Source organism: Notamacropus eugenii, chromosome 3 (assembly GCF_028372415.1).
Source record: "Notamacropus eugenii isolate mMacEug1 chromosome 3, mMacEug1.pri_v2, whole genome shotgun sequence".
In the NCBI taxonomy this organism is placed as follows: Eukaryota; Metazoa; Chordata; class Mammalia; order Diprotodontia; family Macropodidae; genus Notamacropus; species Notamacropus eugenii.
The window spans coordinates 309,069,559-309,082,403 of NC_092874.1; the positions used below are offsets into that span (position 1 = coordinate 309,069,559).

A 12,845-nucleotide genomic window follows, 5' to 3' on the forward strand; every position below is an offset into this window, starting at 1 on the left:
CAACATGGTCCACCTTGGGTTGCCAATTTGTGCAACAATCCTCATGAAATGTAAAGATAGTCAAACAGAAAGAGCAGATGAGCAGCCTGTCCACAGGTTATTTCTGCCTAAATTCCATGAAAAAAAAAGAGAGAGAGAGAGAGAGAGAGAGACAGAAAGAGAGGAAAGAAAAGGAAAGAAAGGAGAAGAGAAGATGAGAATAAGACCAAAAAAAAAGCTCTAATAACAGCAGCCCTTTCATGTGGGCCCTTGGCACAGTCTTTGCCCCAGCCTGGGTGCTGCCCAAGTGCCAGGCCTAGAGGCCGAAGGGCTACCCGAGTCTTTCCTTACCTGTCGCAGGTCTTCAGCTGGCCAAACAGGATAAATGTGTGAGAGAAGAGACTTTCCAGAGTCGAACAAGGGTTAGGCTTTATTCAGGGTCTTGGTTACATGTGCAGGGTGAATTCTTCCTCAGGAGAGAGGAATCCTCCTCCTCCCAAGGGGCAAAGATCGTAGAGCAAGAGCATGGGAGAGGGAGCGGGGAGAGGGGCCTTCTGCCCTCTAAGGGCCCCTCAGCGCTAAGAGCGCCTTCAGGCTTTCCTGACCCTACTTAAGCTCTCCCCCCCCACATAGTTTGCACCTGAATACTGTGCCTGCTCTCAGCCCTTAGCTAGACAACAACAGGTGTGCTCAGACCATGGATTAATCTCAAGGGTGGGATGCTCTCCCCAGCAAGTATCCCACGGGGAAGAGGCAGAAATGCACGAGATAGCCCGTGTCTCACGCCTCAATTCCCAGCTGTTCCCTGGGGGGCCTCATGAGAACTCTAAGGTTTAGAAGTCCTCACCTTTACCTGCCCGACACTGTCCACATGAAACTAAGCTTACACCCCCAACACCCAAGGAGGGAAGGGCCTGGGACCATTGACCCTCCCACATCTCCTATGCCTCACACCTACTGTCCTCTTCCTCTGCAGACTCTCCAGAGGCCAGTCAGGGTTTGAGGCAGGAGCTATCCAGCTCCAGTGACCAGTTTGGCTCTGCCGGTGACTGGGGGACCTGCTGTGGCTGACCCTGATCTGTCTCTTCTCCCTTTTCCTAAGCTAAAAAGCCCAGACTCAAACCATACAATATGTCCTTCCCTCAGGAGGTGAGAGGAAAAACTCCAAATCCCAGAAGTCTCCCAGGGTCCAGGCTCTCCTTCTCCCTTTAGATATACAACACAAGGCAGGATAAAGATGTGGACAAAGTTCCACCCTGGATCAGGAGCTCCATCCTTCAGGGCCTGGTCCCTTAGAAGACCCAGAGAGGAAAGCTCAGGGAAGGCTTCCTGGAGAAGGCAGGCTGGAGGCCTCTGTGGAGGCTGGGCTGTGCACAATATAGCTGAACTCACCTGGGATGTTCACAGGGTAGAGGGTGGTGGGCAAGGTGAGGGAGCTTTAACATTGTCCCCAGGCTAACTGACACCTCTAAATTTCAGTTCCAGCTCAGCATAGCCCAGCTTTAATGAGGCTGCAAAGGCTGTCCCTGGAAACATGTTAGGTTCCCATTCTTTGAAGAATCTGGAACCTCATGGATGCTGCTGACCCTTCCACCTTAGAGGCCACACTCCCAGGGCCCTTTCTTGCTCTGGAGCCCTAATCCATCAGCTCTCCTCAGGCTCCCCTTACATCATTAAAGCAGAAATAGAAAGCTCCCTGGCCAGCTGCCCTGCCCCCTCCTTGGGCACCCAGAGGAGCCTGACCACTCCTGGGCTCTCCTGTGACACTCCAGTCCAGACAGGCCATAGCCGGGCAATGGGTTGGGTGTCTAGTGTCTAGACTCCAGTGACTCCTTGCAGAGGGCTGGCCTCCAGGGCAGATTTTGAGCCCCCAAGTACAAGGTCCCAGTACCTAGCAAACACTCCACCCTCCAGCTGGCTTTCAAGTGATTAACGTAGCACAGCAATTATCTAAAAACCGATAGAAATCTGAGTGAAGCGCTGCTGGTGCTGCCTCATTAGAGGTCTCCACAGCAAACATCATCTGTCACTTGAAAATTGAGAGCAACCGGGGCTCCTCATTCTGGGCTTCCTTGGCAGCTCCGGCATGGCCTTCTTATCCTGGGAGGTCCAGGATGGGGAGACCCTGGAGCATCCCTGCCAAGAAGGCAGGGGCTCCTCTGATGGCTCCTCAGACCCTCTGCCTAGGTAGAAGGAAGCTCCCTCATTGGGTCTGCAGTCCCCTCTGTTTATAGCAGCCTCTGTCCACGTCTTGTAGCCCTGGGTACCCATTTTACAGAGGAGAAAATGAAGACTCAGGGTTTAAGGCTGGGTCTTGCCTGCACTGGAACCAAAATCCATCATGGGTGGCAGCCCAGTGGCCACCCAGCTTCCCCCGTCAAGGCCACACCTTTGGGCCTCTACTTTCTGGCCTCCAGCCTACCCTGAGCTCTGCGTCTATTCCATCCCCACCCCCAGCTCCACTCTCAGGGCCAAGGGGAGCCCAGTAAGTCTGTAGTCATGGCCCCCCACTTTTCTCCTTCAGGGGATCCTGGGGGCTCCCCCAGGGCAGGGAAGGAGAGCCTCTCTTTGGTCTCCTTCAGTATTCTCAGGGTCTGGTGCTTAGTACATGCTTTTCTATCTGGCTGTGTCCTGGGGCCTCCCCCTCTGCAGGCATTTTGGCTTATCACCATCTTTCTGACAATGTGAGGTCAAGCATTAAACAAATCAGCTCTGTGTCTGAAGATGCTGGCCCAGTCACAGAAACATGGAGGCAGAGCAGGATTAGAGCCCAGACTTTGACTCTGGGCGATCACCTTTTCAACACATGCCAGCCCCTACCTGGCAGCCTCTAAGAGGCCTGAGTCAAGGCAAGGGAGGAAGTACCAAAGCCCTGTTGGCCTCCTGTCCAGCCTCAGCCTCCCCAGCTCCAGCACCAGTGCACCTTCCTCCTCAAACATGGCGGTCAGACCTGGAGGGCACCTCAATGGGGGAAGTTGAGGGTCTGGAGGCAGGGGACAGGGACCTATGACCCTAAATGCTTGTTGACTGAGCCTCAGGTCTGGCCCTTCTCAACTGGAGGTCATTAAGGACTTTGTAAATCTTTCGCCTCAAGGCTCCAGAACCCTTAGCCATGGGTCCAGGGAAAGATGACCAAGTTGTAGGTGGTGCAGTGGATAGAGAGGCCCCAGAGTCAGGAAGACCTGGATTCAAATCTGGCCCAACACATGCTAGTTGTGTAACCCTGGTCAAGTCACCTAACTTCTGCTTGTCTCAGTTTCCCCATCTGTAGAATGGGGACAATAGAAGCACCTCCTTCCCAGGGTTGTTGTGAGGATCAGTTGAGATCATTGCAAAGTGCCAGGCGTGTTGTGAGCACTAGATAAGACCTAGCGATTATCATTATTTTGTCTCTAAGGTTGCCTCTTCCAAGAAACTCTCCATGATCTCCCTGGTTGGAAACAACCTTTCCTCTCAATCTCAAAGAATCTTTGGTGTGTCCCTAGGCATCTCCTCCTCCTCTGCTCTACTTAGGTACCTCCTCCCACTCCACAAGTGGCCTCCCCCAATCTTCCTAGAGCTTAGTGGGGCTTTGTCCTTTAGACCCACCTGTTCCATCTCTGGTGACGTCTCTGTGCGCCCCTCTCAACTTCCCTGTTACACTGATCTTTGAGGGCAGGCACCAGCTTTAAAAAAAATAGAAACTGATTCATCTTTGTAACTGAGGACACAGTAAGTGCTTAATGTTTGCTGGATTGTTTGGATCCCTGCTGGCAGCTCATTTGCCTGCTATTCTGAGACTCCCCAAGGGCAGGGGGACATCAGCCCAAGTCCTGCCTTCCCAGGGGGGTCACAAGCCTCTCTACCCTCTATGGGCTTATGCTGTTTGCAGCTACAACAGGGGTCAGTCCAGACTCAGACACAGGGCTGGGTGGTCTCTGGGAAGGTTTGTGCACTGGAGGGATACCATTCTGAGACTTTGGAGTGGGGGCGCTGCCTGGGCCAGCAGAGGCAGAGAGTAGAGGACAGTGACAAGCACTTGTCTCCTCCTAACATGGCCAAGGCAAAGACCAGGACTGTGCCTTTATCTCAGCTCTCCAGGGGCAAGACGTGAGGAAGAGGCCAGGGCAGGGTTAGCGGGACAGGCCTGGGAAACCCAAGACCTGGGCCCCAATACTGGTGGCTCCTAACTCTCAATGTGAGCTCAGCAGAGTCCTGGGAGCCAGGACCAAGAGCCAAGGAGGCCCCCAGACCTCACATAGTTCAGCCTTCTCATCCTAGAGTAGAAAACTAGTCCTGAGACTTGGCCAAGGTCACACAGGTGGGAGCAAGGATCTGAGAAGGATCTGAGCCCAGGTCCTCAGATTCGGGGGTCCCCCTCACTGCCTTCCTGTGCCTGCTTCTGCATTGTTGAGATGAAGGGCTTCCTGACGCCCCTACCAGTTAGGCTGAAACTACAGTGGCTCTGTCCCCTCCATGATCCCAGTATATGCACTCAAAGCCCTTCTGAGCTTGACAGCTGCTCCCCTCACCTCCCTCTCCAGCCTTCAAACCTCTTCCCCTCCCCCCCCCCCCACATCACCTGTGAGCAGGGACAATGGTCTCCTGGCTGCTGCTGGCATCCAACACTCCTGACAATCTTCTATGATGGTCCTTGCCTGGAATTCTCTCCCTCCTCATCTCCATCTCACCACGTCCTGGCTCCCTTCAAATCCCTGCTTAAGTCCCATCCTCTGCAAGAAGCCTTTCTCTATACTCCTGGATGCCAGGGCCTCTCCCAGCTGGATTATTTCCTATTTATCCTATTGCTCGCTTGTACACAGTTGTTTACATGTTGTATACACACACACACACACACACACACACACACACACACACACACACACACACACACACACACACCGCATCCCTGGAGTTATTAGTAGGTGTTTAGTAAATGCTTCTTGACTGACCGGGCTGCAATGACACTGCCCAGAAGAATATAATTAGGAGGGTAAGGGCTTTGAGATCATGCCATATGAGGGCAGGTCAGAGGAGCTGGGAATGCCTGTTCTGGGGAGGGAGGAGGAGAGTCTCTGATTAGATTCTAGAACTAGGCCCCTCTGTTTAAGGATGAGGGACTCTGCCAAAAGCCACCCAGACACCATGTGTCAGAGGAGGGACATGGGCCCAGGTTCTGGCTCCAAAGTTGGTTGGTTTAGGCCCAAGGGGTTCACTAGGAGAGCTGGGAGGTGGGCACCAAGGTCTTAGAGTGGGGATGTCCCCCTGTGGAAAGGTCTACTGTGGTGGAGGGGAAGAGATGGGGAGGTTGGTGGGGCATTGGTGCTTCTCGGACCCTGAACCACTTTCCTCCTGGGGAAGACTGAGCAGATAAAAATGAAAATCAGTCATTCCCACTGATTTGCACCAAGATTCTAGCTTTGCCAGCGTTGCCCACTAGAGGGCCTGGTATCATCCCTATATGGATGCACAATGGAAGCATTGGGCTGGACTTGTTAGCACAAAGCATTTTAGGTTTATTTAAATAAAAATTATAATTTATACAAGACTTCTTCTTTAAACAAACAGGGTTTTCTTAAAAAATGTCACAGGGCAATTTTGTTTTCACCGGTTTTCCATACAATTGCTTTGTTGAACAAAAGTGACTTCAGCAACGATTATTTACAAGTTCAAAATAGACTCCGACTTCAGACGTGAAAACTGAGCATCCTACTCGATCCAGGCGATGAGCCACAGAAACGCATCGCCTGTCCCCGAGTCACCCAAGTCAGCAAAAGGAGGAGCCTCTGCTCCTCCTAGGTGACACAAGGGTCCACAAGCCCATCTTGTGGTCGTGGTCTGCACAGACATGGACAGAAGGTTTGGCCGCCCTTGAAAGTCAACTGGCTTCCTTCCCAGCAGGGCAGAAACAGAAGACGAGGAGAGAAGAGGCTGCAACATCATGGGCATTGAATGTCAAAGCTAATCCACTCGGCATCTGCGTGGTCAGTTTTCATCTCCCTTGCGCCTTAGAAGGAATTCCAACTCAACCACCCCACTTTTCTTAAAGAATTTGAATCTAATTCTGCCACGAACATCTCAGCAGCTCCACCAAGCTATATTTAGAAGCAGCAAATACCGTGGCCAATCACATCTGTCTCTGGTTTTGGGGGGAAAGGAACCCCTTTAAGGGGCCTGACGTCTCCCACTATTTCCTGACTATACTTTGCCAAAGCCAGTGGGAAAAGATCTAGGGGTGACATGCCCGTGTCTCAGCCCCGAGGCCCACCCATCATCTGAAGCTTGCAATGAGGGTCAGGGGTCAGAGATTAGGCTGGAAGAGCGTTGAGAGAAGGAAAGGGATTCACTGCAGGTCATAAGGCCAGCAAGCACAGCTGGGATTCTTAGCCCCAAGAACAAGGGGGCCTTTGAGAAGAAGAGAGGCATGACTGCCTGACGTGGTGAGGCCGCTAAGAAATCCAGCCCCTGGCGCTGCCCGACTGTGTGAAGTCTGGGTCATCAGTCACTAGTGATGGTGGGCATTTCTGTCCGGGGCGTCATCGGGTGGGTGATCAGCAACGAGCCCTGTGCTGTTGGCGAGTTCTGGCTACCCTAATCTGGTAATCAACGAAGCCTTGAGGGCCCCGTACCACTCGGGCTGGCTTTGGGCGCAAAACCAGCCAGACTCAAAGTTTTTTCCCCCTTTCCCATCCCCCAGAGGTGACGGCAACGCCACAGAGGATCGGTGGGGCTGGGAATGGGAAGTATTTAGGGCAGCTTCCCGATTTCTTCTCCAAACCAGCAAATTATGATCGGAGCAAAGGTAAAAATTCCATCTGAAAATGATACAAAAATAAGAAAAAACAGCTTGCTCTCTGTAAAAAATAGAATCTGTTTCTTCATAAAACAACTCTCACAAACACCCAGGGACGCGGGACAAGCAGACTGGCGGATCTGGGCCGGAGGAGGGCAGGACATTAGACTAGCGGGGTTTCTCGGTTGGTCATCATTTCCCCCGACTCCCTCCGCACAGAAGGGCAAGAAGGCGACTTCAGGGTGCTTGGTGCATCTTCTTCACCTGGAGCCGAGGGCTGGCTTGTGTGCTAAAGCATTCCCACTGGCCTTGGGTTCTAGCAACAAGGCAGGACAGCTCCTGCCCCAGGGAACCTTCGCTGAGGCCACACCCAGCCCCTGGCTCCACCTACTAAAGGTGTGTTCAGGACACCCCCCCAGCTTCTCGCCACCCCCACTTTCTTGTCCCTTCAGATCAACACATTTCCCCTGAAATGTGTACAAGGAGGGCTCAAGGGGATGCCAGCTCCATCGGGCATTGGTCACTGGGCTTCACTACACACTCACTGGTCAAACACTGCAAACATGACCTATGCCACAACACTCAAACAGCGGGTAGAGCGCCAACCAGCAAGTCTGGAGGTTGTCTTGAGCCATCAGCCAGCCCAGCTTAGTGATCAAGCTGTCCAAGACTAATTTTAACTACCCTATACTAAGTACCAAGCACTTTCTGCATTGCCATAGGAACCAAGGAGCCCACGAGGTTCCGCCGCCCCTCCCTGTCATCTTCTGATGGGGTGTTGACACAGGTGGGCTGGGGCACCAGGATGGTTCCCGAGAGACCACCGAGGCCTGGTTCTGACTTGAGGAAATTCCATCGGTCTGGCCTCCAGTCAGGCTTCCTGGGGCTCACCCCAGCACAGGCACTGAAGAGAAGGTCAGCATGGAGCTGGAGGAAGAGGAAGCAAGGTGGAGCCAGAGATGGGGGTGCTTCTCAGGGGTCACATCCCCTGCAGGGCCTTCCATGAGATGCCCCTTCAAGGCATCGCAGCAGTGGAGGAAGAGGCAGCCTCAGGTAAGTCAGGGGGAAACACTCCTGTGACTTCTGCACTGGTGACCCCAGAGCCAAGGAGTGGGAAGAACTCTCCTGACCACGAAGTGGCATTTCAGACTCAGCCCTGACCCAATTCTCCTCCATTGACCTCAGTGAAGGAGAACGAAAAGTAATCGGAACCAGTGGAAGGGGGCTTTCAGCATCACAGGCACCAGCCCCCAGCAGAGGGATCAGGAGAACCAAGAACTGGGCCATGAGGTCTCCAGCTGCTCTGTGCAAGTGGGACATGTGTGGTGACTGAAACAACACACCTCATTCATCCAGTGGGTGCCAGTGACCTCCCTGCCTTTTCACATCCCATGAGTAAACATGAAGAATGTTCGGTGTCCAGGGATATGGCCAAAGTGCCTTCATGGCCTCTCCAAGAAACGTGGCAGACAAACATGGAGGCCGAGAAAAGAGAATCAGGATGTGGAGCTGAATCCTGACTGGGAGTATTATTGCAAAGGAGATCTCGAGATGACCGATTGTTTTCACTGCCAGAGTCCTTTAGAAGAGAAAGAAGGTCCCGCTCCCTGGGGGCACTACTAGCTGTCGCTGCTGGACGCTGCTGATGTGATCTTCACATACTGGCTGAAGATAGTCTCGAATGCTTCGTCCCTGTGAACCATGGCGCCAAACACAAGGGGCTGTCAAAAAAAGGGATGGTCAGAAAGTGAGCCGGAGGGAAAACTGTGTGTCCACCAGCCCAGGAGGCCCAGGCCTCTCCTGACCCCTCTCCTTCCTGTGTGAGGCCCCACCCCTAGCCTGGGGAGATGGAAGAGTGTGAGGAAAACATGATTCCCAAGGCCTCCTTGGTCTCAGCTCACTGGGCAGAAAGGATCAAGGCCCATTCTCAAGCCAACACTCCTTGGTGGCCTTGGGGCTAGCCCTCCATCGTAAGCTGTGGGAAGCCAGTCTGAGACTTTGGGGCCCTGGCTGTGAGTCAGGAGGCCCACATAGTTCCTGCCTCTTCCACTGACTTGGGCTTGGGTGGTCCTCCTTCATACAAAGGAAGAGTCTGGACCAGATGGGCGCTGGGCATCCTCCATATCCTGGCTGTTATATATATATATATATATATATATATATATATATATATATATATATATATATATATATATATATATATATATGTGTGTGTGTGTGTGTGTGTGTGTGTGTGTGTGTGCGCCATGGCTATCCCCATTTCACAGATGAGGCAGACAGAGGTAAAGTGACCTGCCCAGAGTCACCCAGCTAGGGAGGGTCTCAGCTCCTCTGAGTTGTGTCACTGAGCTCCTTGTCCTCAGGTGCCTCCCAGCTGTCAGAAATCCCCTGTTCTAAGCTCCCTCTCAGCTCTGACATCTCCTGTTCTAGGTTCTCTCAGAGTCCTGCTGATCTAGGAGTCTAGTATCTGAGGGACTTGGGGGGCTTATCAAATTCTCCTTCGTGAGCCTGAGCCTGTTGGGGTGAGGGAGCCTAAGCTTCTGGACTGTGACAGAAATATCAATTAGAAGGGGTCCTTCCAGTCCCAGGAATCTAGAACCTAAGAAGGGGGAGGTGCCATGGTTGCAGCAGCCCGGGTGGAGTCCTCACCTTTTGGGTAGATGGCGTTGATACAGCAATCCCCATGCCTGATCCCGGGAGGACAGAGAGGACTTTGTACTGTAAGACACAGAGTGTCCCATGAGGGGGCTAGACCCAGACACACAGATCCCCTGGGGCTCCTGCCTGGGCTGACCAGTGTCTGGGGACAGAGCCCAGACGGAGAGAGGCGAAGACTAGAGGTTGGGGGGGCACCCTTACCGCAAAGGGCCTCCACCTTCTCAGAGGGCTTTTGGAAGAGCCATTTCAAGAGAGTGGGTGGATGGAGAGCGAGTGCCCAGAGGCCAGGCAGGGCAAGGGAGAAGAGAATGACGATGACCCCCAGTCAAGCAAGGGTGAAGCCCTCACCACCACCCCCTTCCTCCTTGCAGTCCCCAGGGACAGATGGATGAACCTTCTGAATATCTGTGATGTCCATTAGCTTGATGACCTTGTTCCTCTTGGAGGAGCCAGACTTGGAGCTCTCGAAGCATAAGTAACTGAAAGGGAAGAAGGAAAGTGGAGGAGACCCTTGGAAGATGAGAAGGAGAAGCTCCTCCCCTCTGAGCAAGGCCAAGTCTCTGCATGGTTTCCTCATGTTGGCCTCCCCCTGCTGAAGGCCTGCTTGTCCCCAAGAACCCAAAGCCTAGTCCCAGAGGTCCCCTTGGATACCCCTCATCCTAGAAAGGTCCAGATCCTACTGCCCATGCCCCATGGGCATTTTTGTTTTCTCCTTCTAGGATTCAGCTCCCTTCCTAGAAATGTGAGCAGCCTGAGGGTGGGGAACCCGGGCTAGAAATCCTGGCTCTTTGACCTTGGGCCTACATCTTTCTCTCTCAGAGACTTTTCTCTTCTGTGAAATGAAGATAATAATGTCTGCTTTAGCTTTGCGGTCAGGAGACCTGATTCAAAGCCCACCTCAGACATTCACTAGCTGTTTGACCCTGGGTAAGTCGCTTAACCTCTGTCTGCCTCCATTTCCTCATCTGTTAAAAGGGGATCATAAGAGCACCTGCCCCCAGGGTAGCTGTGAGGACAGCTCTGTGGAGAGAAGATTAATTATTGCTCCACCTCCCTCTGCTATTCCTTCCCCAGGACTCTGAGCCTCTGGCTGTCAGTCTACACAATGAAATGACAGACCTCATGCTGGCTCTGGGCACTGGGCTTAGCCTGGGCTGGGGGAGTGTGTCTGAGAGGTTTTACTGGCTCTGCCTCACACCTGGCTTCCTTCATCACTTCTGCAAACCCTGATTCTGAAAAGGGCCTGTGGGTTCTGGGACTCAGACCCCTGGCCTGATGACCTCATGGGCTTGTACGTAGCCTAGAACCATATCCTCCCTGGTCCCTCCCCCAACGCTTGGTGCGACAGAGATGACTAAAGAACGGAGCCTTTTCTCGCCTCAAACCTCCAGCCCTTGGGGCTCCATCTCAGAAACACCACAGGCTGCTTGGTCAGTGGCCCACCCAGGCAATTGAGTGCAGGCTGGTGGCTCCAGCGGGGCTGGTCCTGGCTCCATGGTCCTCTCCCTAGGCCCCTTCCATGCTCCCCCCCACCCACCCACTTGGCAGGGTAGGGAAGCTGGGTTGGGTGGGAGGGGGATGCCCATGCATGGTGGGGGATCCCTGTGGCTGTGGTGGAAGCAGCCCAGTGCCCACCAGGGGATGGACCCTGGATGTGCAGCCAGAGGCACAAGGCCATCAGGGTTAGAGTGATCTCTGGGCCCCCATGGAACCCAGGGCAGCATCAGCCTGGGCCTGAGCGTGGACCCCAGCTCTGGAGGCTCCTGCCTGACATTCAAGACCCCAGACTGGGAGTCCTCAGCCCTACTGTTTCCTGGCACTCTGGGTAGGCTGGGAGAGCTCACAGGCTTCACTTCCAGATGGATCATGGTGTAGAAGGCTAACAGTGGAAACCCACTTCAGCGGGATAGTTAACAGAAGAAAACACACCAGGTCCCAGGGGCCAGATTAGGACTCCGAGCTGTGAGTGCTGCACCCAAGCTTCCTCAGCTGTCTGCGGCTGCACCCTGGCTCCCCCTGCTCTAAGGTATGACATGCCGCCATGTCTCTCCTGTGCAGTGAACACCCAACTGAGCAGCTTCAAGGTTGCCTTCTCTGGGCAGCCATCCTCAATCCTTCCCTGCCGCCCCATGGCCTGCCCATGTTATGCAGCATGTCAGTCATATCTCTGGGGAGGCATCACCACGAGGGGCTGGGCAGGGTGGGACTGGCATCTCCCCGGTGCCCAGCCCAGGGCTCTCGCAGCAGGCCCGTGCATCAGACCCGTCTACTGATGGAGCCAAGGGTGCGGAGGCCCAGAGATGCCTGTGTCCAGGGGCACCCCTGGGAGTGGCTAAGCCAGGCACTCACTTCTCTGTCACGTACAGGATTCCATTCCGGATATAGTCTGTTGGCATCTTCCGGTCCCTGTTGATCAGGCAGCACCTCCAGCCATTTTCACACACTGACCAGGAAACAAGAGTGTGTGGGGCTCATTCTCATTCCCATTCACTAGGCACCTACTATGTGCCAAGCACCCTACTCAGCACCAGGGAGATTCCTGCCCTCAGGGGCCTCAGAGGGAAGAGCAGCTATGACTCCACTTTGAAATGGGGCAGAATTCATGGTTGGGGTGACTCAGTTTCCTACTCTGCCCAATGAAGACCTTGGACTAGGTCATCTTGAGGACTCTGCCCCCTAGACTCAACCAAGGTGCCTTGGGAGTGCAGCCCTGAGATTAGGCCACTGCTGCACAGTTACTGCTAAGGCCCTCATGGGCACAGAGCGAGAGTGCCAACCTGGTACCTGCAGTGTACCCACCCACAGGAGGGCAATGTTGGTATAGGAGAGGCACCCTTGACCTCTGACGCAAAGCTAAGTACCCATATGGACCTCCCCAGATGGGCCACCTCCCCAGATGGTTCTCCTCCCCAGACTGGCCTCCTGGATGGGCCTTGCTCTTTCCCTTCTGGCCATGCCTGCACCCACTGATGCCCAGATTGCTCTGTATTTGGAAGGTGACTAAGGAGGGAAGTACCTGCCAGTGGTCGTTCATTTTCTGTCAAGTTAAAGATTTCATGGAAATTTCCCTTTTTGGTACCATGAAAGCGCCCAGTATCTTCATCTCTGCTCATGCCTGCTGGAGCGCTGGCACCCACATAGCTCCTGGAGGACGTGGTCTGGAGCTGTAAAGAAGGCAGGTGGGCACTCCATCAACGAGATTGTCACTCCTCCAGTCACAGCTTCTTCCCCACTGCATGCTTCTGCCCCCAAGGCTCTTCTGGAGGGGACCTTGGAGTCCCAAGGCCTGTGGCCACATGGCACAAAACCCCTGAGAGGGTGGCTGCAGATCCTGAGATCACACAAGGTCCCCTCTGGCCATAGGTCAGAGAGGCCAAAACATGGGTAGGATGAGGCAAGATCCTCCCTGACCCAAACACAGCTGGTGACATCTCCA

General features: G+C 53.8%; 1 protein-coding gene across 7 annotated transcripts in view; it reads right to left on the reverse strand.

Moving 5' to 3' along the window:
* Positions 1-5,450: 5,450 nt before the first annotated feature.
* The window catches only part of GRAMD4 (GRAM domain containing 4), an 83,142-nt gene continuing 75,747 nt past the window's right edge, over positions 5,451-12,845 (reverse strand). For 5 of the 7 annotated variants that reach the window (XM_072596571.1, XM_072596568.1, XM_072596567.1 and 2 more), the window contains 5 exons: positions 12,426-12,573; positions 11,759-11,852; positions 9,804-9,888; positions 9,401-9,469; positions 8,239-8,472 (listed from right to left, as the gene is read on the reverse strand). In XM_072596571.1, the coding sequence (XP_072452672.1) occupies positions 8,371-8,472; positions 9,401-9,469; positions 9,804-9,888; positions 11,759-11,852; positions 12,426-12,573 (498 nt within the window). In that variant the 3' untranslated portion in view covers positions 8,239-8,370. Of the gene's footprint in view, positions 8,473-9,400; positions 9,470-9,803; positions 9,889-11,758; positions 11,853-12,425; positions 12,574-12,845 lie in introns of all 7 variants that reach the window. The other 2 variants (XM_072596572.1, XM_072596569.1) reach the window with 2 other exon arrangements.